This window comes from Venustampulla echinocandica, assembly GCF_003357145.1.
Source record: "Venustampulla echinocandica strain BP 5553 chromosome Unknown scaffold_5, whole genome shotgun sequence".
NCBI lineage: Eukaryota > Fungi > Ascomycota > Leotiomycetes > Helotiales > Pleuroascaceae > Venustampulla > Venustampulla echinocandica.
This window is the reverse complement of record NW_022474210.1, coordinates 1,556,444-1,579,939: the sequence shown is the minus strand read 5'-3', so window position 1 is coordinate 1,579,939 and position 23,496 is coordinate 1,556,444. Positions and strand designations below refer to the sequence as shown.

The 23,496-nt window shown below is 49.7% G+C and overlaps 8 protein-coding genes across 8 annotated transcripts; 5 read left to right on the top strand and 3 right to left on the bottom strand.

Moving 5' to 3' along the window:
- Positions 1–627: 627 nt before the first annotated feature.
- On the top strand, positions 628–3,940 carry BP5553_07416 (Uncharacterized protein; the record flags this gene model as incomplete). Its single annotated transcript, XM_032016039.1, has 3 exons — positions 628–1,508; positions 1,569–2,135; positions 2,197–3,940. 3 exons carry the CDS (start codon positions 628–630, stop codon positions 3,938–3,940), a joined length of 3,192 nt encoding a protein of 1,063 aa, XP_031868308.1.
- A 654-nt stretch (positions 3,941–4,594) lies between these two features.
- BP5553_07415 (uncharacterized protein) lies at positions 4,595–7,688 on the bottom strand (the record flags this gene model as incomplete). The annotated part of the gene is made up of 2 exons (XM_032016038.1): positions 4,595–7,015; positions 7,065–7,688. The coding sequence occupies 2 exons, from the start codon at positions 7,686–7,688 to the stop codon at positions 4,595–4,597; spliced, it is 3,045 nt and encodes a 1,014-aa protein (XP_031868307.1).
- Positions 7,689–8,119: 431 nt separating this feature from the next.
- On the top strand, positions 8,120–10,002 carry BP5553_07414 (uncharacterized protein; the record flags this gene model as incomplete). Its single annotated transcript, XM_032016037.1, has 2 exons — positions 8,120–9,133; positions 9,187–10,002. 2 exons carry the CDS (start codon positions 8,120–8,122, stop codon positions 10,000–10,002), a joined length of 1,830 nt encoding a protein of 609 aa, XP_031868306.1.
- A 195-nt stretch (positions 10,003–10,197) lies between these two features.
- On the bottom strand, positions 10,198–12,087 carry BP5553_07413 (RWD-containing protein; the record flags this gene model as incomplete). Its single annotated transcript, XM_032016036.1, has 1 exon — positions 10,198–12,087. The coding sequence occupies one exon, from the start codon at positions 12,085–12,087 to the stop codon at positions 10,198–10,200; it is 1,890 nt and encodes a 629-aa protein (XP_031868305.1).
- Positions 12,088–12,554: 467 nt separating this feature from the next.
- Positions 12,555–13,298, top strand: BP5553_07412 (Uncharacterized protein; the record flags this gene model as incomplete). Its single annotated transcript, XM_032016035.1, has 2 exons — positions 12,555–12,602; positions 12,654–13,298. 2 exons carry the CDS (start codon positions 12,555–12,557, stop codon positions 13,296–13,298), a joined length of 693 nt encoding a protein of 230 aa, XP_031868304.1.
- A 1,448-nt stretch (positions 13,299–14,746) lies between these two features.
- BP5553_07411 (uncharacterized protein) lies at positions 14,747–17,523 on the top strand (the record flags this gene model as incomplete). The annotated part of the gene is made up of 2 exons (XM_032016034.1): positions 14,747–15,374; positions 15,419–17,523. The coding sequence occupies 2 exons, from the start codon at positions 14,747–14,749 to the stop codon at positions 17,521–17,523; spliced, it is 2,733 nt and encodes a 910-aa protein (XP_031868303.1).
- A 1,384-nt stretch (positions 17,524–18,907) lies between these two features.
- On the top strand, positions 18,908–20,753 carry BP5553_07410 (uncharacterized protein; the record flags this gene model as incomplete). The annotated part of the gene is made up of 2 exons (XM_032016033.1): positions 18,908–19,091; positions 19,141–20,753. 2 exons carry the CDS (start codon positions 18,908–18,910, stop codon positions 20,751–20,753), a joined length of 1,797 nt encoding a protein of 598 aa, XP_031868302.1.
- A 675-nt stretch (positions 20,754–21,428) lies between these two features.
- On the bottom strand, positions 21,429–22,505 carry BP5553_07409 (uncharacterized protein; the record flags this gene model as incomplete). The annotated part of the gene is made up of 1 exon (XM_032016032.1): positions 21,429–22,505. The coding sequence occupies one exon, from the start codon at positions 22,503–22,505 to the stop codon at positions 21,429–21,431; it is 1,077 nt and encodes a 358-aa protein (XP_031868301.1).
- Between the last annotated feature and the right edge of the window lie 991 nt (positions 22,506–23,496).

Genomic DNA, 23,496 nt, shown 5'->3' with positions numbered 1-23,496 from the left:
AGACCTGGCGTGTGGGAGGCTGGGAGCCAAGCCGCCCATGAACCTGATGGCTGAGCTGACTGTCTCAAAACAGTGACTCTAGATAGAGTATCTTGAAGCCATAACCTGCAGCAAAATTGCCACTTTGGGAGCGGTGCCTTTTCGACGGACACTCGAGTAGTTTAAGGTTATGATCCGCGACAAGGGATGATGTAACCCGACGGCATTATGTACCACGCGGCACTACTCAAGGGCAGCATATGGTGATGTCTCGGGCTTCTCAGCTCATTTTCACCCAGTCAGTTACCGCCCTCTTACACCACGCAAGCCACTACGTCGTAGTAGTGCAATCTCCGATCCGCAAACTGCCCAGCCAATGCTACAAAGCCGATCATATCAATTCCGGAGTAATGCTCCGTCATGTCCCACGACACCATCAAAGCATTTCCAATCCAATCAGCAGGCTACCAAATGCAATCAACTGCAATGAAGTAAAATTCTTGCATATGTCTCACCTAGGGCCTCATCAACTCTGGGTTCTTCATCCCCCTCACTTCCATCACTCCCCCTTCAATTTTCATTAGAAAAGTCAGAGTTAGCCCTCACTGCCCAATTTCAACTCGTTCCATCTACACACATATTATCAGCATGGCGCCCAGTCAACTGAAGACTTTGCTGGGATCAATTAGGCGCAAACCTGCGCAAGCACCAGATGGCAAGAGAGACGACGAAGCAGCTGCAGTTCAGATATCAGAAAAGACTTCTATCGGCCATGACCTCGCCCACCTCGGTTTCAAAAATGCCAGAACCGTCGCAGAGGCTATAACCACTCTTGCGTCTGGTGAACCTTTGAATGACAGAGATCTTTTGCTCGAAAATGGCGTCTCGATGCTTCAGTCCTTGCCGACAAATAGTGGCTTGAGTGAAACGGTCTCTAATAATTTCATTGGCATGCTGTGGCATGATCTGCCTCATCCACCCCCTACAACCTCTGGCCCGACAGCTCGATATAGACAGCCTGACGGAAGCGGCAACAATCCATGGACACCTGAGATGGGCAAAGCAGGATCGCCCTATTCCCGCAGCGTTCCTCCTACCAAACCCAAAGGACCGAATCTCCCAGATCCCGAGCTTGTCTTCGATCAGCTTCTAAAACGCAATGGCCGTTTCCGCCCCCACCCTTCAGGCCTAAACCGACTTTTTTTCTCATTTGCTAATATCGTCATCCATGAATGCTTCCAGACTTCTCGAACAGACCCATGGATCAATGAGACTTCAAGCTATGTAGATCTGAGTACAGTCTATGGGAACACCGAGAAGGAGCAAAAGCGAGTCCGAACTTACGAGGATGGGAAAATCTTCCCCGACTCGATCGCATCTGAGAGAATTATGATGATGCCGCCAGGTGTCGTTGCGGTTTTGCTAATGTTCTCGAGAAATCACAATCATATTGCTCAGAATCTGTTGTCTGTTAATGAACAGGGCAAGTATAAAGACTGGGATAGCCTGAGTGATAAGCATAAAGTGTGGTGAGTCAATACAGGATAGTCTCTGTTTGTTGGATAGTATATCTGACATTTACATAATAGGCAAGATGAAGACATCTTCCAACTCTCACGCAACATTAACGTGGGTTTCTTTGCTTCCGTAGTACTGAAGGATTACGTTGCAGCTATTCTCAACACCCCACGAGCTAATTCAACCTGGTCGCTTGACCTTGGGGCCGAGATCAAACAATCCGGAAAACGCATCGAGCGAGGAACTGGCAACCTAGTGTCCGTCGAATTCGCTGTCCTTTACCATTGGCATGCCGCTCTCAGCGCCGCCGATGAAAAATGGATGGAAGATGTATTAAAGGCGGATCTACCTGAACTCAAATCGATTGACGACGTAACGGTCGAGATGTTCAAAACGGTCATGATGAACCATGGCCACAAGCTCATGGCCACCCCACCAAAAGAGTGGACATTTGCAGGCCTTCACAGGGGGCCAGATGGAAGATTTAATGATGCCGCCCTTGCAGAGATACTCAAGGATTGTATCGAAGAGCCAGCACATGCATTTGGGGCGCATGGTACTCCAGCCAGTCTTAAGGTTGTTGAAATCATGGGTCAGCTGCAAGCTAGGGATATTTTCAATGTTTGCACTATGAATGAGTGAGCGATAGTCCTTGTTTTAGTATTGGTGCACCCCTATAACTAATTTTTCTCTAAATAGGTTCCGCCGATATCTCAACCTGAAGCCCTACAAAGATTTTGAAGATTGGAATCCGGATAAGGAAACTGCCAGAGCTGCGGAGCTCCTGTATGGCCATATAGAGAATCTTGAATTGTACCCTGGTCTAATGGCCGAGGTGACCAAGCCAGCCATGCCTGGTAGTGGTGTCTGTCCCGGTCATACAACTGGACGTGGAATTCTCGACGACGCAGTCGCTCTCGTCCGTGGCGATCGATTTCTTAGCTACGACTTCAACAGCACCACTCTGACCAATTGGGGAATCGCTAAACTTGGGTCGCTTCCACCCGGCGCCTACGGTGGTATGTTCCCTCATCTTCTATTCAATGGTCTTCCAGGCGCTTGGACTGGCACCTCTACATATGCACTACTCCCCTTCTATACCCCCGCAGCAGCCAAGGGGATCCTGAAGCAGAACAAGGTCATTCAGGAGTACGACTTGGACAGACCGGCTAGTGACATGGAGGTTATTGGTATACATACACATGATGGCTGCAAAAGGGTGTTCGAAGATCGAGAAAACTTCCGTGTAATGTATCAAAAGGCGATTCGCAATTGCACCGCTGGTCATGATTTTATGATTGGGTGGGATGATGCTAAACGACACGATACTCGCTCAAACCTCCTTCATGAGGTCTTCTTCGAGGAAGGGTTCGAGGCCAAAGTTTCCCATTTCTTCAAGACGAATGTCGCAAAGCTCATCAAGGAACACTCACTGAAATACTCGAGCAAGAGAAGATCAATTGACATCGTACGTGATGTTACCAACGTCACCCCGATCCTCTGGCTAGCGGAAAGGTTTGCTATACCTCTCAAGACCCGCGACCAACCTCATGGCTTGTTGTCAATTCCTGAAGCCTTCCAAATCTATCTAGTACTGTTCATGTATCAAAGCTTCAATATCATTCCTGCCAATGAGTGGAAATTGCGAGAGGGCGCATCGAAAGCCGCACCCATTCTCAGGGGTATTTTTGAAGCTCACCTCAAGACCCAGCAGGGCTTCAAGGAGACGATTGTGGATTGGCTCGCCAAAGGTAGCGCCTTCGAAGTTGGTCCTGAAGCCGATAGGTTATATCATGCCCTCCACGAATCCAAATTGCCCATTGGTGATTTGGTTGGTGATTGTATCGGCATGGGGGCCCCAGTTGCTGGCAACTTGACCCAGCAGGCTTCTCTACTCATTGACTTATTCCTTAGCGATGGATACGAAGAGTACAAAGCACGTATCGTTGAACTAGCTCACATGGACGATCCTGCTTCGGAAAGAGAACTGCAGGGTTTCATTTATGAAGGTATGCGGCACGCTGGAGTCGTTCCTGGTCTGCCCCGTGTTGCATCCCAGGACGTCACGGTCATGGATGGCGCTCGTGGGCCTATTCACATCAAGGCCGGGCACACAATTCTTGCAGCCACCTCAAAAGCTGCGATGGATCCTGTGGCTTTCCCCGACCCGGAGAAGTTTAATCCTCACCGCCCCTTCTCGGACTACACCCTCCTGGGTCACGGATTGCACTTCTGCTTCGGAGCTAGATTGGTTGGATGTTCGCTCGCCGCCACACTTAGAGAGGTATTCAAGCTTAAGAATGTCAGAAGAGCACCGGGTCCGCAAGGGTACTTCACAATTGTTGAGCATGAGTTTGCGGGAGTGACGATGAGGCAGTACCTGGATGGAAATGCGAAGGAGTCGCCCATCCCAACCACGTTGACCTTGGAGTATGACGAGTAGGTAGCTGGCTGGCATAATTAGTGTAATATATCTATAGTATTTTCGCGAGCTACTTTCCGTCAGGCCGATTGTTAGGGAAGAGTAATCAATTACATTCAGTCAAAACAGAACAGGTAGAACATACTATGATGTCAAGACCGTCTTCCTCCATACTAAAGACCCCTGGCATACTCCTTTCGCCATTAGCTAATAGCTAGGTTGTCCAAACACATCAGATTTGGATGTTCCAATTGTCAACGAAGCTGTTAGTTGTAGGGGGAAGAGCACGATAACAATTCATCACGCCTGGCCGCTCTAGTTTGGACGTACCATTAAAATGTAATTTCGCGGATCACCGAGGGGAGTTGGGAAGGCAGCCTGTGAAGTAGTTGTAAACAAATACCTGGAGCATGCAACAGAAGTCGAGCCAGCAGGGGAGGCCCGATATCTCCGACACGTAGTGTCCCATTGACATGCTTCCTGCTGGCTTTAAGAGCGGTTAACTTCAGGAAGTTGGGATTTCGGATCAAGCTGATGGCTTTCAGTGGAATAGACACTGACACTGTACAAAGCGTTCTGAAGAAATGACCGGCTCTACTTGAGACCATCTCTAGAGGCCACTATTACTATAATCTACCGTGTTGTACATACAGCCTGAGAGTGGGATACAATACCCTACACGACAAAATTGATCGTTTTACCCCCCCTTACAACAATGACCTTCTTTGCGGTCCTAATATCAACCGCACCCTTCTTTCCTTCGGAACCCATCAACCTGGCCTTCCCTTCGGCAGTCCCCAAAATTTGCCCCACAATCCAACCCTCCAATCCATCCCCTTTCAGTTTCGGGTCCGGTACAGGTAGCTCAACCACACATTTCAGCTTTCCATTGACTTGTACCGAACAAGGCTGCGTTCGCGGCGCAAGCGTGTCATACGTACCATCTGGCTCTGGGAATGGTTGTTCGAAGATTGATGAAGTACTCCCAGGTATCATTGTCCAACATTCTTCTGCGAACGCCGGGGCAATAGGCGCGATCATCTTAAGGAGGGAAGCTATTGAAGCATAGATGAGACCCCGAGGAACTTCTTGTCCTTTTGAAGTGTCGATAATGGTATTTGTTAGGGACATCAGATCAGAGACCACTGTGTTGAGGGAGTACCCATTGTTATATGACTCCGTGACGTCGATGATAGTTCGTTGTACCCCCCGCCACAATTTCTTAGTGCTGTCGGAGCGCTCATGTAGAAAGCGCAATTCGGCATCTTCTGTGCGTAGGGGATCTTGAAAGTCCATTAATTTGAATGCATTCTCGAACATAACCAAGTTGCTTTTAGATGAGGCGTCATGCATTTCCGGTGCCCAACGTTTCTGTGAGTGGGATATATGGTCGTAGATCCGTCGCAACCATCGCACGACCCCAGATATTCGCTCCTCCTCCCATTCGAGAACTTCATTTACAGGAGCTTGGAATAAGATATGTGCTCTCGTTGCATCTGCGCCGTGTTTATCCATGCATATCCCGGGGTCAACGCCGTTATATTTTGATTTAGACATCTTTTCGTAGCTGATGTTGGGGGTTTCGCCTGTTGCAATGATAATTGGGTTGGAAGTTTGGCTGAGATCGACCTCCTCTTGTTTCAGGAAACGGCCTGTAGATGGGTCTGAGTATGTTTTGCCATGCACCATCCCTTGAGCTAGAACCCTTTTAAACGGCTCGCCCCGAGTCTTTGATCCAGAGGGCCAGTACGGTGTTGTGGCGAAGAACTTGGATATGAATCTAGCATAGAGAAGGTGGAGAATTGCGTGTTCCACACCTCCGACATAGATATCAATTGGGAGGGATGAATCAACTGCTTCTGGAGAGAATGGTATGGAGTCATTATGTGGATCTGGGAATCTCATGAAGTACCAGCTCGAGTCCACAAACGTATCCATTGTATCCGTATCCCGCCTCGCTGGGTCCCCACATTTTGGACATGCTGTATTCACCCAGTCATGCGCATTATCCAACGGGTTACCGGTCTTCCCCTTTCCCCAGTGCCCGTCTAAAGCAGGAAGTTCGACCGGTAGCTGTTCGTGCGGGACAGGTACCGGGCCACAACCTTTACAGTGGATGATAGGAATAGGGGTTCCCCAATACCGTTGGCGGCTGACTAACCAATCTCGAAGGCGCCATGCCTCAGTAGCAATGCCGAGGCCTTTCAATTCGAGTGAGGAGACAATCTCCTTGGAAGCCGCCGCAGTGGTGTACCCGGCATATGGTCCGCCATGAGATGTTAGGTGGCCGTGATGCACAAAAGGTTGGTTCTCCCCCGCGATACTTGCATCATCAGGCGAAGGGGCAATCACCATGCGAATTGGGTCATCGTAGCGGTTGTGTTTCCAAAACGCATGATCGCGCGTGTCATGGCCCGGAACCCCCATGACTGCACCGTCGCCATAATCACCTAGAACGTATGGTGCGACGTAGATTGGCAAAGAGGCTTTGGTCGCATCAGGTGTGCTCTTCTCATATGCGAGTGGGTTGATGGCACGGATATCGGGTAAAAGGTAGCCAACTCTTGAGTCAAGTGGGAGGGCTGGTATCGCATCCAGAAAGGCTTGGAGGCCAACGTTGTACTTTGCCAGTTTCTGGACAATGGGGTGGGTCGACGCGAGAGCGAGGTATTGCACTCCAAATAACGTATCGGGGCGAGTGGTAAATACCTCAATGTCGGAGTGAGTCTGTTGGTGAGAAGCGGTCACAGGGAATTTTATCCGTGCCCCTTGAGATTTTCCAATCCAGTTTTTCTGCATTGCTAGAACTCCCTCGGGCCAGGCTCCGTCGGTTGCTAACTGTTCAATATCATCGAGTAACTCCTGCCGAAACGCGGATATCTTAAAGAACCACTGGTTCAATAGCCGCTTCTCGACCTTGGCTCCAGATCTCCACGAATGGCCTTTGGCATCGACTTGCTCATTTGCTAAAACGGTCTTGTCCACTGGATCGTAATTCACAAGGGACTCTGCTTGATATGCCAGGCCCCGCTCATGAAGAAGCAAAAATAGCCGCTGTGTATGCTTGTAGAAGCTGGGATCACAAGTTGCGAATTCCTGGTACCAAATTAGCTCGTCTCGAAGCCGTAGACTAGTGGGATCATACTCGATGCCAGTCCCAGTGGCCGTTCATGGCCTCAAGTCGTCCCCTCATCCGCTCGATATTGAGTTTCGTCCACGACGCTGGATCAATACCTCGTTCGATAGCTGCATTCTCAGCTGGTAGACCAAAGGCATCCCAGCCAATTGGGTGCATAACATCGTACCCTTGCATGTGTTTAAAGCGTGCCAGGACGTCTGAGATGGTGTAGACACGCAAATGGCCAAGATGAAGATCTCCAGAAGGATAAGGAAACATGGGCAAAATGTACATGCTCTTTTGAGGATCGGTTTTATCTACCGTCCGTTTCCTGGGGCCCATTTCTTTCCATTTCTTTCGCCATTTTTTATCAAGAGACGGGAGGTCCAACGGCGTCTCCCTGGGACTGCCTGTCAATGGCCTATTGACTTTCACTGAAGTCCCTGAATCTAGCTCTTCCTTTCCAGCCGAAGCAAGCACCTGGGCTCCCTGGGCTCCATTATCTAGGTTGTTGACGGTATTTCTAGATATAGCCGGCCCTGACGCGTGACTTCTCCATACCAAGGAGGTTGGACGACTCCGACGGTCGAGGAGCCTCTGGTAGCTAGGCCGAGCGAGCCGTCGCCCTGCATGACTGCCAATAAAGTGCATCTTGTTGGTTCATGTTGTGTGTTATCGGAGCATGTTTATCTTGACATTTGCCCTGTTTGAGCACTTGGGTGAAAGCATAAGGCAAGGCAAAAGGAGGTAGGCAAAGTTCATGGACGAGCAGAGCTATGAGAAGCTTGACGGAGGTCACCGTGGCCCGTGCCCGCCGCCCTTGCCACCAAAACATCCTGGCAAGTCTCGTCGTCCACCAACGTCGATATATCGCGATGTCTCTTCTCTTTGTTGGCCATTGGACTCTACCTACGTTGTAAATACCACCCACTGCCATGCCATGCTCACGACCGCCATGATTGACCTGCTACGACTACGGTAGAAGCATTGCCGATATCCATCCTACCGGTACCAGGTATTGCGCCCGTTGAACCGTCTGAACATGCGCATATGAGCGTGAAAGGCCTATTCCATAAAGAAACATGTCGCGCTCCTATTCTGCCCTCCAGCCGAACGCACGCGATTCATTGGAACTTGCCAGTCTCGCCTCGAGTACTGCTGGCCCTCGAACATCCTCATCCTCCTCTCGTTCGGGCATATCCTCATCTCGAAAACTCTCCCTCGAAGAAGACCCCCTCGACGCACAAAATCCCGCCGCAAATGGCCGTCCAGGAACCCACGCTCGTACCTTCTCAGTCTCATCTGTCTTTGACTTCTCGTCGAACCATCTGTTCCCCTTATCCGCGTCTGTCGGCAATGGCTACGCCCCAATCGGCACACCAACCTCTGCTACACACCCGCAATCAGCGATCGGAGGAGGATCACTCGAGAAACACAAAACGTTAACGTATCTCAATGGCCTGTCGTTAATTGTTGGCTTGATCATTGGGTCTGGCATCTTCTCATCTCCGAGCCAGGTAAATTCCAACGCTGGATCTGCAGGGGCGTCTTTAATCGTCTGGGCAATAGCTGGTATATTGGCCTGGACTGGGGCGTCGAGTTATGCGGAGTTAGGTGGGGCAATCCCGTTGAATGGGGGCGCCCAGGTCTACTTATCAAAGATATTTGGGGAGCTGTTTGGATTCCTGTTTACGTGGTGTGCTGTTGTCGTCTTGAAACCCGGATCGACCGCCATCATCGCCATCATCATGGGGGAGTACTTTGTGCGGGCGTTTATTGGCGCCGAGGCGGAAAATGTGAATCCGTGGATCAATAAGAGCGTCGCGCTGGTTGGTTTGATTCTGGTCACATTTCTGAATTGTATATCCACAAGGCTAGGCACCAAGATGGGTGACATGTTTATGTTCCTCAAATTTATTGCATTGCTTGGAGTCACGGTCATCGGCATCGTTGTAGCGATCACTGGGGTTTCTTTCTCTGGAGAGGCGAATCAAGATTGGAAAACTATCGGGTGGTTTGAGGGCACGAGTACCAGCGCTTCGTCTTGGGCAGTTGCGTTGTACGCTGGGTTATGGGCATTTGATGGATGGGATAATGTAAGCATATATTCTTCCGTTCCTGAACAACCTTCAGAAGACTAACAAGACAGACAAATTACGTTGTAGGAGAGTTCCGGAACCATGCTCGAGATCTACCACGAGTCATACATACCGCGATGCCGCTCGTCATCCTTTCCTATATTCTCGCAAACGTGGCATATTTCTTCGTCCTACCTCTCAAGACTATCAATTCGTCCAACACAGTTGCAGTTATGTTTGGAAGCAAGGTCTTTGGTCCTGCCGGGTCGTTAGTATTAGCACTAGTCGTGAGCGCGAGCTGCTTTGGAGCACTCAATGCGACAACGTTCACCAGTGGCCGGTTGGTCTATGCTGCCGGCAAAGAAGGGTACCTCCCTGCGGTCTTTGGGATGATTGGTGTAGGGAATAACGATGCAGCTTCCACCCGCCTACGGACGCGGAACTGGGCCTCCAAACGAATGGCTCGGATGTTTGGGGATGAAGATACGGGCCTCTTTTTCACGCCCATCTACGCCATGGTCCTCAATGCGAGCCTAACAACGGCTTATATATGCGTCGGCGAATTTGGCACTCTTGTTACGTTCTACGGAGTTGCTGGATACACATTTTATTTCATGACTGTCCTTGGGCTCATCGTGCTTCGAGTTCGAGAGCCGAATCTTGAGAGGCCATATAAAACGTGGATTACCACACCTATTATATTCTGCTGCGTCAGTTTATTCTTACTCAGCAGAGCAGTGTTTGCGGAACCTTTGCAGACAGTTATCGTCGTTGCATTTGTGGTGGCCGGTATACCCATATATTACTGGAGGATCCGAGGGAGAGATCATGTCACGAAGAGGGAGATGAGTAGTAGACACGGCTGGAAATTTTGGAGACGGTTTTAGGAATAGTGAGCAGCGGAAAAGAATCAACCTAGTAACAACCATGACATTTTTACGGAGTGCTCATGATGCATTTCATTCCATTGATATCATCGGCGATACCAGCATGTAACCCCCACCTGGCAGTGCACAAATCCCAAACGCCATTCGCTATGCTTCCTACAGTCCAAACTCCTAATCTCATCTACACATTAAATTCTACCTAACGGGTATCTCCCAAGCACCATCCTCCTCACCGTCACTATCAAGTTGATCCTCTTCATCATTCAAGGCCATCTGAACAAACATCTGTATCCAGGCCTGTTGAGCTGCTCCTATCTCATCTAGCTCTGGTGGTGCCCGTTGTCGTCCAGCCGGATTTAGCCGCCGCCTACGCGGACCTCCTCGCTGCCCTCCTACTTGCCGTGGTCCATTCCGACCCCGGGCTTGATTTTGTGCGGCCGGTCCACGATTGCCCGGGCCATCTCTCGCCAGGCCAGGAGCTGGTGCTAGTGCTAGTACAGGCCGAGGTGGAAGTTCGTTGATCCGTAGAACAAGTGGTCCTTCGCGCTGAAGGGCTTCTCGTACAACCGGAGGTTCTGCATTGGCATCTTCAGTCGGGTCTATTTCAGGTTCGTCCGGGAATTCTATGGCCAGGGGCGGAGCTTCCAGTCCAACCTCCACCGCCCCCTCCTCAAGAACTTCCTCGACACCACCAGCATATCCAACCCCAACGTCGTCGCCATCACCGTGCTCTAGTTCCCACAGTCGCATATAGCATCTGGTATTGATGGTATTGAAGTGCGCGTAAGGGTTCGAGGGCGATAGCCAGGCAGAACAAAGGTAGCAAAAGTGAGAGCGGCAAGTAAAGCATATCATGTGATTGCAGCCATGAGTCTTCTGTGCTGGAGCAGAGCATGTCGGGCACGGTGTTGTGTGAAGTTTCAGATATTCTATAGAGGCTTTGTCCTCCTCGGTGAGCTCGCCAGTGTTCGTTTTGGGCATGCATATGGTGAATTCGCCATGCCACCCTTGATAGCACCTGTTGCAGAATGCAAAGGAGCAGTCTTCGCACACTGACAGGAGGTCCCTCCTAGAGGGTGTTGTCCCCGCCTCCTCTTCGTCCAAACCCGACTCGTCATCCGAACCGTCATGAAGAGCAAGACCAATGGGTTTTCGATGCTTTTTTGACCTGGCAGCACCTTGACACCATTTCCGAGGGCAATATATTGTATTCTTGTCCGATTCCAAACCTGCTTTGTGTTTCAGTCTGACATATCGGGTAATCGTATCGAGTTCCAGAGGGATCTGTAATAATTCGCTAGGGCTGAGGTGCGTCTTTGGCTTCTTCCTCGAGCCATCAGCCTGTGCTTCTGCGCGTTCCTTTGCGCAGCCGGGAGCTAGACAGCGTACGGCAGCCAAGTCGCCCTCCTTGATGGCATTGTTGTAGAAGTCCTGAAGACATTCAACGCAAAAGACATGACCGCAGTCGAGCATCCGATGGCAGACGGAGCCTTTCTTCGGTTCGAGACAGATACCGCAACCAAAGGTCTCCCTCTTGAAAGCAGCTTGCTTAGCTTGGATATCAAAATCAAGCATGGAGATCTTGAAGTCCCGAGGGGCCTCCAATATCTTGCTAGCACCCGCATACCCAAACGCATTTTCAGCAGCTTGCTGCAGCGAGTCAATGTAGCCAAAGACAACCGCGCCGTGACCCGCCTCTTCCCACAAGGCCTGCGCATTGCTTTCGAGCTCGTCCAGATATGCTCGGGAGAGCCACGATGGCGTTGTAGATAGCTTGAACGTTGGCGGCTGTTCCTCTGGATATCCATCTGGTAAGGTTATGTGTAATTGTAGTGACGGCAGATACGATACGTTCTGTAGATCAACGTTATCGGCGGTTAACTCGACGCTGACGTTGACTTCGCTCGAGTCCGACTGTGGCGGGGTCGGTGGCGCGTCGGAAGCGTTGGTGAAGGCAACATCGACAGGAGTTTGCGGGTTGACGGGGAGTTCGATCGAGGCGGAGAATGGGCTTTCGGGATCCAGGACCATCTCTGGGAAGATCGCCGTGATGCAATCCAGCTCGACTTTGCGCTCATCCTCCATGGCTGACAGCCGCTGGATGTCACCTTCCAAGACTTGACAGGAACGAGGTCTCCGTCTCTTGTAACAAGAACGCACCGATGAGTGTCATAGAGAGGGAATGGGGCGCTTAAAGGAGATTTGCAATGTCGGTCTTTGTAGGGGTAGAGCGGCGTGAGTCACTGAATTTATAGGTAGGGTAGTATGAAGTGAGAGCGAGAGTGAGAGCGCGCGAGAGAGTGGCGCGGATGGACGCCAGGGGCGATATCAGAATTTTGGAGAGCCGCCTTTGACGTAATGCAGCGCCGCTTGATCCTGTCGCTTCGGGGAAACTTAAAGTTACTGTAGAGAGAGTACTTTGTACCGTACAGCGCAAACTATCATCAGCGTCAGCGTCAGCGTCAGCATCAGCATCAAACAATAACTGTGTATCCTCTTTGCTTGCCACACCGCAATTGGCAATTGCTTCGGCGGAGATCAGACGCCATAGCATGGCAGACACTCCTCTCGCATCGCTTTCTTTGACCCATGTGCATTATGTATGTACTCCATTTCTCCAGCCAAAGCCCCCAACTCAGCTAATGTTATAGGATCCCAACGACCCCGTATCCTACTTCTGCGCCTGGCTCGCACTTGTCCCTCAGGGGCTCTGCGTCGTATATGCTACCCTCATCTGGTCGACACGCGAAATCGAAATCCTTCTCATGTTCGGCGGGCAATTGGCATGTGAGGCTCTAAATTTCGCTCTGAAGCGCGCGTTGAAGGAGGAAAGGCCAACGAAAATGCACGGAAAAGGGTATGGGATGCCATCCTCTCACGCCCAATTTGTCGTCTTCTTCTCAATCAGCATCACGCTGTTCCTACTATTCAGACATGTACCGAAACCGCCGACGCCTTCGCATACACCGTTGAGTTTAGGAGCTCGTGTCATGGTCTCTGGATTGGCTCTGGCAAATGCGGGACTGGTTGCTTGGAGCAGGATATATTTAAGCTATCATACGCCCAAGCAGGTCATCGTTGGATGTGCCGCAGGTATAGCAAGTGCGATGCTGTGGTTTCTAGTCACAAGTATTGTCAGGAAGACCGGGCTGCTGTCGTGGGCCTTGGAGCAACCTATTATGCGACTGTTCAGGATGAGGGATCTTGTTGTTGAGGAAGATTTATGCCAGGCTGGCTGGGAGAAATGGGAAGCAAGGAGCACATCGTCCAGCACCAACGGCAAGAAAACCAGATAGTCAGTCGGGCTTCAATGGAACAAAGGTGTTGCCATCTCAGCTTGGAGCTCCATTGACCCATGCCAGATGCCGTCGGGAGGGCCAGCGACATACAGCGCTGGTAACGGGAGTCGACACGGGAGATGTGCATCCATGAAGCAGGACGAAAATCGCAATACCAAGGTAGATATCCCTACACTAACAGACACTTCGTGGATACCTACACCATCTCGAGTACTCTGTAATATGTGCACTGGGAAGATGATCTATTATGCCCTACTTCGCTTTCGTCTATTGCTCACCCTACCACATTGATATCACCCATTCGCCTTCTAGATCCAACTTACGAGTACAACACAGCGAGATATATGCGGCCTTCCTCGTGTCGCTGCTGGAGTCCGCACGATGTTACTCCGCAAGAGTCTGGGAGAATTCTCAATAACGATTCTTAAATTGCTACTTGTTGGTGACCGATTATGTCTCAATAATACCTTCTCCATAAAGCCTTGCGACCGTATTGGAATGTTTCCCCGCTATCCAGCCTGACAAATATATTGGATGCGACGTTAACCCTGGACGGATATCATGTCTCTGCTGACTTGACTCTACCAGACGTCACCCAAACACCCAAACAATTAATATACGGTAGTTTGATGCCACCAGCTGCGCGGACGATGTAAATGGCGGCAGAGGTGACACGCGCCATGGACATCATATATCTATATGCATAGCAATCTCAACCACAGTTGTATTCCGACACCTGTATATCTCACTCCACACACCTGGTGCAAGGCGCCGAGCAAGCAGCCCAACATTCAGTTGTCTGCTTTTACCGACAGGGAATTTCGGAGAAGTTCCTTGCTCCCAGCCTTGATCATTGATCTTTCTTACAGACTCGGCTTGATTTATACCTGCGTGTTGTCATAAATGCCTGGGTCGTAGATTAGTTTTTGGGATGTCCAACTTTTGATATAAAGTCTCTTGCTTGTTGCTCCCAGATTTCTATAATCACTAATCCGTCTCTCCGTCACCTATTACAAATAGCCTTTGGTCACATCTTTTATCGGAACCCGATTTCCTTGAACAAATCTTGTGCCTCCAATAGTCTAGATCCGTCGTCCGTCGGGTACCGGGTTGATGGATTTTGTGGATCGCCTTTCAAGCCGTCGGTGATGCCTGTGCAACTCTGTGTGACTTTGTCTGACCTACCGCCAGGTACAACTATCCTATCTTAACTATCACTAAGTGGTCAGGAGATCAGACTTTGTTTTCTGATGTCCGCCAGTTGAGATATAACCCGGCTATTTAAGTCTGCCTAGATGCCCGGAGACAAATAAGATCCTTTCATATACTACAGAATCTTCACTTGGCTATCAATGTCCGCCATCTATTACACCCAGTGTATTCTTTGTACCATCGCAGAAATGCACCTTCTATCATTTCTAGTCTTACTCTTCGTAAGCCTCGCTATGGCTCTGACACCGCAGGATCCTTCGATATTAGACAGAGCTTATATTGTCCGTCTTGCTCCTGAAGCTGAATATCCGGATAAGCTTGCTCGGCGAGACGATCTACACATTGCAGCATTCCACAAACGGGCATCGGCTTTGGATTACACGGTTAGATATGAGTTCAAGAATCCCTGTGTCTTTCTCGGAATTTCAATTCAAGTCACTGGCACCAGAACGGACGAAGAAATCTTCTCGGAACTGCAAGCTCTCGCTGGAGCTGACTCGGTATCGAGAGTTGGCAAAGTTGGACTTCCAATTATCCCAGGCACGCCACAGCCCCCCCTACCATTCCTCTCTTACGCTGATCCTCCGCCGCTCAATGTTTCAACTGGCGGTAGGCTTGATTCCACTCTTGAGATGGGAGGTGTAGATAAATTACACCGCCTTGGAATTAAAGGCAACGGAATGAAAATTGGGATCATCGATAGCGGTGTTGACTACAGGCATCCTGCCCTTGGAGGAGGATTTGGACCTGGTCACAAGATTGCTGGAGGATATGCTTTTACCACAGACAATGGGACTCTCGCAAACACCACTGATCCCCTAACCACCTGCGTTGGTGGTGGCCATGGAACTCATGTCACAGGTATGTTTTCAGGGAGCCACGTTGATATTGCTAATATAGAACAGGAATCATCGGAATGGAACCAACCCCAGGCGGCTTTGATATCACTGGCGTTGCCCCCGAGGCGACCCTTTACATGTACAAAGTTCTGGCCTGTTTTACCTCTGCAGAATGGGATTCTATTATTGCAGCCATGTCCAAAGCTCATGAGGATGGTGTCGATATTGTCAGCATGTCCATAGGCGGACCCCTGCAGGGCTTCAGCGGAGAGCCCGACCCGACTGCTGCTGCCATACAAAGTCTCGCCGACGCTGGCATTCCTGTTATCATTTCTATTGGGAATGAGGCGGTAGCCAGTCCACGTGCTCGAAATCTCTACTCAGTAACTATACCCGGTTCACAGCCGTCTGCCATTGGAGTTGGCGCAATTTCCAACACCGTCTTCCCTCTGGTCTACTCGGCAGTCGATTCGATGGGCACTACCATTCAATACGCCTCAGTATACCCAGTTAACCTTCCAAGCGGGGCAGACATTTATATCATGAGTGACGGATGTAGCTCCGACGAATGGAATAATGTCCTCTCAATTGTTGACGCTAACAATACCATCATCGCTTTCGAAGCAACCTATCCAATGTGTCCAGCTGACGCATTGGGAGCATGGTCTGGCGCTTCTACTCAACCCCACTACATTATGGCTTTCACCGCCCATAGCACTAATATACTAAACCCCAACCAAGAAGATCCATTTCTATCTGCCTACAATACACTTCCCGAGGGGTATCATGGTTCCGTTCAATTGATCAATGTAAACTCCACTGAGGGTGATAAACTAATCAGCAACTTCGAAGCTGCCGGTGGATACCGGAAGTACAAGTGGAAGCTAAGTTCCGGTGTTACGAGCGCTCCGGAGCCAGCAGGTGGACTAATGGACTATTACTCTTCCTTTGGACCAACATGGCACGATTACCAATTAAAGCCTCAGATTTCGGCACCGGGAGGCCATATCCTTTCAACCTGGCCATTGGGACCACAATTGGGCTATTCCATTCTTTCCGGAACGTCCATGGCCGCGCCGTACATCGCCGGGGCATTTGCCCTTGTGAAGTCTCAATTCCCCAAAGCCACAAACCAGGAGATTCTGGAACGGTTGCAGACTACTGCAACCCCTCTTCCTTGGGTCTTCAACGCCTCCATGTTAGCGGCAACTCCCCAGCAAGGTGCGGGTATGGTTAATGTTTACAATGCAATTTTTTCCGAGAGCCAAATATCCCCTGGACAGATCACCGTCAGAGACGTATCTCGTACCGAATACGGAACAGCGAATATCACAATCCAGAATACATCCGCAAAACCCAAGACTTATTCATTTTCCCACGAAGGAGCTGGATATATGGATTATACCTTGCAATATCAAGAACTCAATCAGCGGCCGCAGTATGGGTCTGCAAATTTCGCGTTATCAGGCATTACGATTCCCCCAGGACAGTCAGACACTATCCACCTCTCCATCAACCCTCCCAATGATGTTGATCCTACTTCTCTGCCGGTTTTTAGCGGGTTCCTATGCGTATCAGATTCCGACGGGGAAAGCTTTCACATTCCTTATGTGGGGGCCCCGTACTCCATTTACAACGCAGCCTATCTTGTGGTGAAAAACGACTCCCAGGCAGGCATCATCTCACCCCGAGTCTGGTCCTACGACGCCAATGGTACTATAGTGACCGACTACGGTCTTGAAGAATTCGTGCCCGATCGCGGCTATGGTTCTGACCTCTCTACCTCGCAATGGACGCGGGAATTCCGTGTCGATGTCCTGCCAGCCGATACAAACATCACAGCAGACCACTACGGCTTCGATCGCACCATCACATACCCCGACATCCCCTCAAAATTCACACCGAACATGACGGTTTTCGGGTACCCATCGTTTGGTATGCTTGCAAATAACACGGGATATATCTGGCCTGGTGCGAATGGGCAGTTTGGGGCGGATACGAAGGTCATGTCGAGTAATGGAGTGCGGTACCTGGTTGGGGATGGGGATTATAGGTGGTTTGTCAGTGTGCTGAGGTGGGGAGGGACGTCGGGGAAGAGGGACGATTATGATACTTGGCTAAGTCCGATCTTAAGGGTTGTCAGTAATTCCATCTCGACAAGCCATGTGTAGGAATCTTCTTTACTACCTTTGGTGGATAATAGGATTGTAGCACTAGGAGATGGAGCGCAAGGATTCGAATATCGTAGTAGGATATGTTATCAAGTGGGAATAGCTAATCAGTTTGAATAATGTCTATTAAATTGAATGCACGCACTCCTATTCTAGACAGTGAAATGTTCAACCTCGAGCAACATCCTGGGGCCACGGCTTGCTCCTTCGCCAAGGTACCTGCCTTACGTAGCTAGGCTCGATGCACAGTACTGGCGGTTTCCACGTCAAGAACCGTTGCTAGTGAACCGGCAATTTTAAGTTCCTGCGTGCGCTGCCCGTAATAACGGTTGGTAGGAAGGTTATACTAACTATTCTATAGATAGCTACTAAAATTGCTCGCCAAACACAACCCCAGCGAAGACGACTGCTAGTTCTTAGAAATGAACGGGGGTGATACGTTAGGCTACCCGCAAAAGAAGCTATGGAGGCGGGGCGAGAAGAACAAGTGGCGGGTACACTGTATTCTCTATTTTATTAACCCTACAATCGACGAAACTAATACTAAGATGGAGATCGCCCACCTCTGTCGCCGTGGCCGGTTTAACCTTAGAGCTGGGGTAACACAGTCTTGTGTTAATCCTTTCCATACTACTGCTACTACTCATGAGATTAATCTCTCCTACGACTACTGCCAAAACGGCTGCCATGGTCTCTGCCCTCATACACCAAAGTGCGTTTGGACTAATAAGGATGGGAGGCGGATGAGGTGCCGGGATATCTGGCCAATGCCAGCGACGTGCGCCTGTGGAGCAGGATGTATTGATATCACAATGTACTCGTAGTAAGAAGGGGTAGTACTGTCACTACTCGTATGAGTAATATGCAGTTGCAATTTTGCGAAAGGGTGGAATATACATTTCGCGAACGATACTCGTACGTCCCATCGGCATATTACATCTATCGTACCTTTTGGGAAATATCCCTTTTTGTTGCCATCTAAAGCCCGTTTGTTAATATGTACATACATTATATCTCCGTGGCCGATGTGCGTTGCTGTCAGTGGTAGTGGGGCTCCAGAAGCTTACATCCTATACGGAGTAAACTGACTTCCGCTCCATAGACGTGGCAACGTCACCCTTTGACCTGGGCGCTGCCCTGCCCATGACCGAGGCCGTCCCAGACACCGGGAAATGAGGAAGATTCGCGACACAGAAAAGACAGTTATCGAGTCGGATTTCCGTCGAGGTGAACTGGCCCCATTTAGTAACCAGCGCTCGTCGCCCATCGCCGTTCAATAAGCCTTCGAGAGCATCGGTCGGGGGCTCGTGACAGGAGGAATTCGAGTTGTCTTGTAAGACCGGCATTTAGGTCTCTAGTTTAATAGACTTGATAATTGGGGAACATGTCGCTCCCCAATTACCAAGAGGTCATTGCACACCCTGATGTGCTGTCTATCTTTGCTACGTATCTGGATGTGAATTCTTTAGTTGCTGTCTCTCGAGTTACCAGGGCGTGGCACAATTTTGCCAACCCTCTTCTATGGGCAGATCCAATTACTATCATTTCGCAACTCACAACACCGTTTTGTAGGCCTTCCTTTCCTTCTTAAATTGACGTCTCTGATATTCCCTCTAGTAAAACTCGTTTCGTTCATGAGAAAATTAAAAGATATAGAAATAGGTAGAGCTAGCAAGACCCGCGACTTGGTCATAACGCTAAATTTCAAGCCTCTGGTTGCCCTCCAGTACCAGCTTGCATATCAACAACAATATGCCCAAGCCGAAGGCTTTATCACAACTCAATGGATCTTCAAAAATGCCGCTTACATGCAGAATCTTCGCTTTATAATGGTGGACGGCCTGAGCGTCCTTCAAGATATTCCACCCTTTCAAAGAGATGATGGCTCACCTCACCCAGCGCAAGTCCTGTTGCTGAGCACTTCCTGGATGCCCGATATCAATAGCAATTGGATTGCTGTAGATGAGGCGTTCCGCAATCTAATGTTCCTCGATATCTCATACACTACGAGGACAGAAGACTTCACCAGGGTGTATTCCACCTGCAGCTTCCCAAATCTTCGGGTCTTAAAGCTTCGTGGCCTTCGACTTACAGATACGCATTTGCCAAGGGCTATCGCCAACGGACACAAACTCTGGAGCCTAGATGTCCGGGACAATCTTTTGACGGATCAGGCTGTGGAGATGCTCTTACAGCGATTCATTCTACCTCCAATTGCCCAGCCAACCCATGCCGTAACTTCAACTGACATGGATCTCTTTGATAATCCTCCGGTCTACCAGCGAGAACCTCGGGTCGAAACTGCCCTTCACATGGTACCACTTCGACCAGATGATGAAGATGGATTTATGGAATATGTTAGCCGAAATGGGAATCTTGCTCAGGAAGATCATCCTCCCCTGGACGATGCAGATGATATGCTACGACCAACTGGCCTCACCCAGTTATATATATCGGGAAATAAGCTTACTTCCCTCGGAGTCCACCGGTTACTACACCAAACGACCCGGCTCCAGGTCCTTGACGTAGGATCCGTTCGTGCTCCTACAATGCAGCTCAACATTGCGTATGCTACACACTTAGCGCAGCTCAATTCCGTACATGCCCTTAAAAGCCAAAGCGGAACCCGCCTCGAAGTTCTGCGGATCCACCACTCCGTAGTTACTTGTGCGCCAACTATTCTTCCATCTAACTCTTCCAACTACGATCTCCGACACCTGCACAAGGCAGAGATAGAATTTTCCAATCGACAGGTTGGAGCATTGGAGGCTCTCCACCCGCTCGATAACCCACGCATCCGATACCTTTGTCTCACGGACATCCCGACAAAGTCTTACGGTCCGATTCTGAATCGGCTGAAGGAATTTATAACCCTCTGTGCGTCTCAGCAGAGGCTTATAGAGATTGCGGCTACAGGCATCGGTGCAGCCCACCATCGTGGTCCAAAACTACTCACTGGACTTCGAACACTCAGGCTAGAATTTATCCAAGATAACGGCTCTGCGGTCGGTATATCCGCTTCGGGAGATCGAGATGCAGATGAGTTTTTAGCGCAGTCAATGGGTGATTTCTCATTCTTTGAGGGCGGCTTAGACGCGCCACCTCAGCCTCCGCCGCCACTCACTGAAGCTCTCAAAGTTGTAGAGGACTTACGAGAGTTCAGGAGGACCATGGTACAGAAGTGGAATGGGAAGTTGGAGCTTGTAGTTCCTCGCTCGCCTGCTGTATAAAAATATAGTATTCATGCTCGCCGGCATTACTCTTCCGTGACTTTGGCATATACTAAGAGTATTCATATAGAGCAACAGATTGGGCAGCATTAAATATCCTATTCGATACCACCGTATGCTAAGATATACAGGCCTGAAGGCTACCCATCCACGCCCATCCACAAATACCACAACATAAATTGTACATCTAATACATCTTCAGCCTTAGCCAAAATAGAATGTGCAAGATACATCCCCTGATGACTATAAATAGCGAATCCCCTTTTTCAAGCCCCAAACCAAGCAAATATAGTTTTTAACCCAGCAGGAATTGCTTCCAATCCCGTACTAAACATTCCCTCCGATACTCAGACAAATGAAACATGGCACAAGGAATGAGATATAGTGCCCAGCTAGCCAAAATAATAACTGGTGTAAGCAATACAAGTCAAGAAGTGAATGCCCCTGAAAAGGGGCGCCAAGGATCTCGCCTCCTCTATACCACCGCATTCCTGCATAAACATAACCAACATAAAGATTCTTGAGCGCGTTTTTTTCATTTACATGAGTTTTCGTACATCATTAACAATATTCATTAAACCCCGCTAGCCATTCCACATGTCGATCATCGCCAGTCACGGTGATAAGACGGCAGAGTAGAAGACCTAAGAGTCATTGCGGTCAGGAGAGAACCAATCAGCATTGTTCTCCCGTCTTGCGAGATTTCCTTTCCATCTCGTCAACAAGTCGTTGGGCATCGGCATAATAACCCGTTCGTGTGCCCTTTCTTTTCACTTGGGCGTGAAGCTTGTAGTGTTGCTTAAGATTGTCGGTCCGATTGAATAAATGGTGGCACAGCACGCACTCAATTGTAAATCCAAGGTGAACGCTTCTCTCGTGCCGCCTCAGGTGTTCCTTTCTTTGGAACTTTTTCCCCTTACAGCCCTCCCAGCGGCATTCTTGCGTCGCCTCTTTCTGGACTCTTATCGTGCCAGGTAGTATGCAATCTTGAACTTCCCGCTTGACCCTTCGGCGCGTTGAGCGGGCTGCAGTCGAGCCTGAGCTCGGGAGGGTTTGGATCCCTTGCACCAAATGTAGTGCAGCTGAGCTTGAAAGTGGCTCGAACTTTGGTTGCCTCACCGAGGACCGCGATGGCGTTGATGAGGCTGACCTGCACCCATTGTAGGACAATGGCATGTGATATGGCATGCTTCCCAGTGGCGAGCTGTTGATGCTGTACTCCGAGTTCGGACTGTCATATTCGAACTCAACTTTCAAGTTTGCAGGTCTATGAGGAGTGCCTACATCGAACGTATCTGTAAAGGTGGTTTGCGACGGAACAACGAAGTCGGCAGATACAGAAGAGTGGGGCGTGCAAAGCAGTGCCAAAGATGGTGTCTGTGGAAGGCCATCGTTTGTGGCAGTGGAGAACTCGGTATAACCCATCGCAGCTTGAGTTGGTATGACCGGATATTGAAATCCAGAGAGCAATTCCTCGGTCATGATGCTATCCGGACCGAAGTATGCTCCGTTCTCAAAAGTGCCAGGAGTACAAAAAGACGCACATGAGGATCGGTATCCATCCTCAAGGCTGTCCGAATCCGGAGATGCCCGCGGCGTGGAAGTTGGTGTTAATGTGGCCGGGTCCCAGGAGGCTGCCGAGGAATCGGATGCAGAGGGCGAAAATGAGGAGCTGAAAGAGTAGCATTCAAAAGGAGAGTCGTCGCTCGGCGGCGTGCTGCAATGGTACGAGGAATTTGGATCCGTAAACATATTTGACGCTGGGATGGTCCAAGTGGGGTATCGAAAACAAATCTAATTCTGGTTAACTGAACTGTTCTGCTATAAACGTGCTATGGATTCCAGGGTGACCAACTGTATGTTTTGAATGGATGAGTGATATGGTTTCGATTAGGGAAAGACTGACGATGCTGTAGAGCTTGAAATGAGTGACAGGTCCGTTGACATATTATGGATACATAGGTAGTAAGAGAGGAAACTCCAGCAATTTATCACTGAAAACGAAGAAGTCAAAGGCCACTGCGGCTAGAACTATTGACTTGATGGATGATAGTTACTAAGTGGGGATCAGACACAACTCACTTGGGGATATTGCAACTATTGAGTAAAGAGGGAGATATGAGTCGTGACGTGAGTCGCGTTCTTGTTTGATAAGCAAGCGCTGGCGAAGAATGTTGAACCGATAGTTTCGCGATCTGGAAGGGAGGGATGCTTCCATAAATCAATACTTGTCTGATATAACGACAGTTTGAGGGGCACATACCTCGTGTTCCGACAAGTCTGAGAAGCAGGAGCTCTCTCACAGCGCAAGGGATCCTTAGTGGCCGTTGTCAACCGTTCCACCGAGGGGAGGATATCGATAGAGCAGAGCGTTATCCCGGTGCTCTTTGAACCTTGCAGAACCCCCAACCCTTAGCCAGGGCGAGATGACGCCCCTTATATCGATGGCTAACAAATGGCTGGCTTGCCCGATATGGATTGACTCGCATTACGATAGATGGCTATCGAACTGCCCAAGTATGTTGGATCAGCCCTCACTACCACATTGTGGGGATACCAGTCACAATGGACAGCAGACCATTGCTTATTGGGGACGAGAGGGTAAACAGACTAGGCCTTGGGGGGGTTGAGTTTCGCCATAACGCGTGGGACACTGCGGGCAATCGTGCACCAGCAGCGATGCGTCCGAGACAGCATCAGAGCAGCCAAGACCTAAGAGAGAGCCATGAGCGTTCGAAGGTGC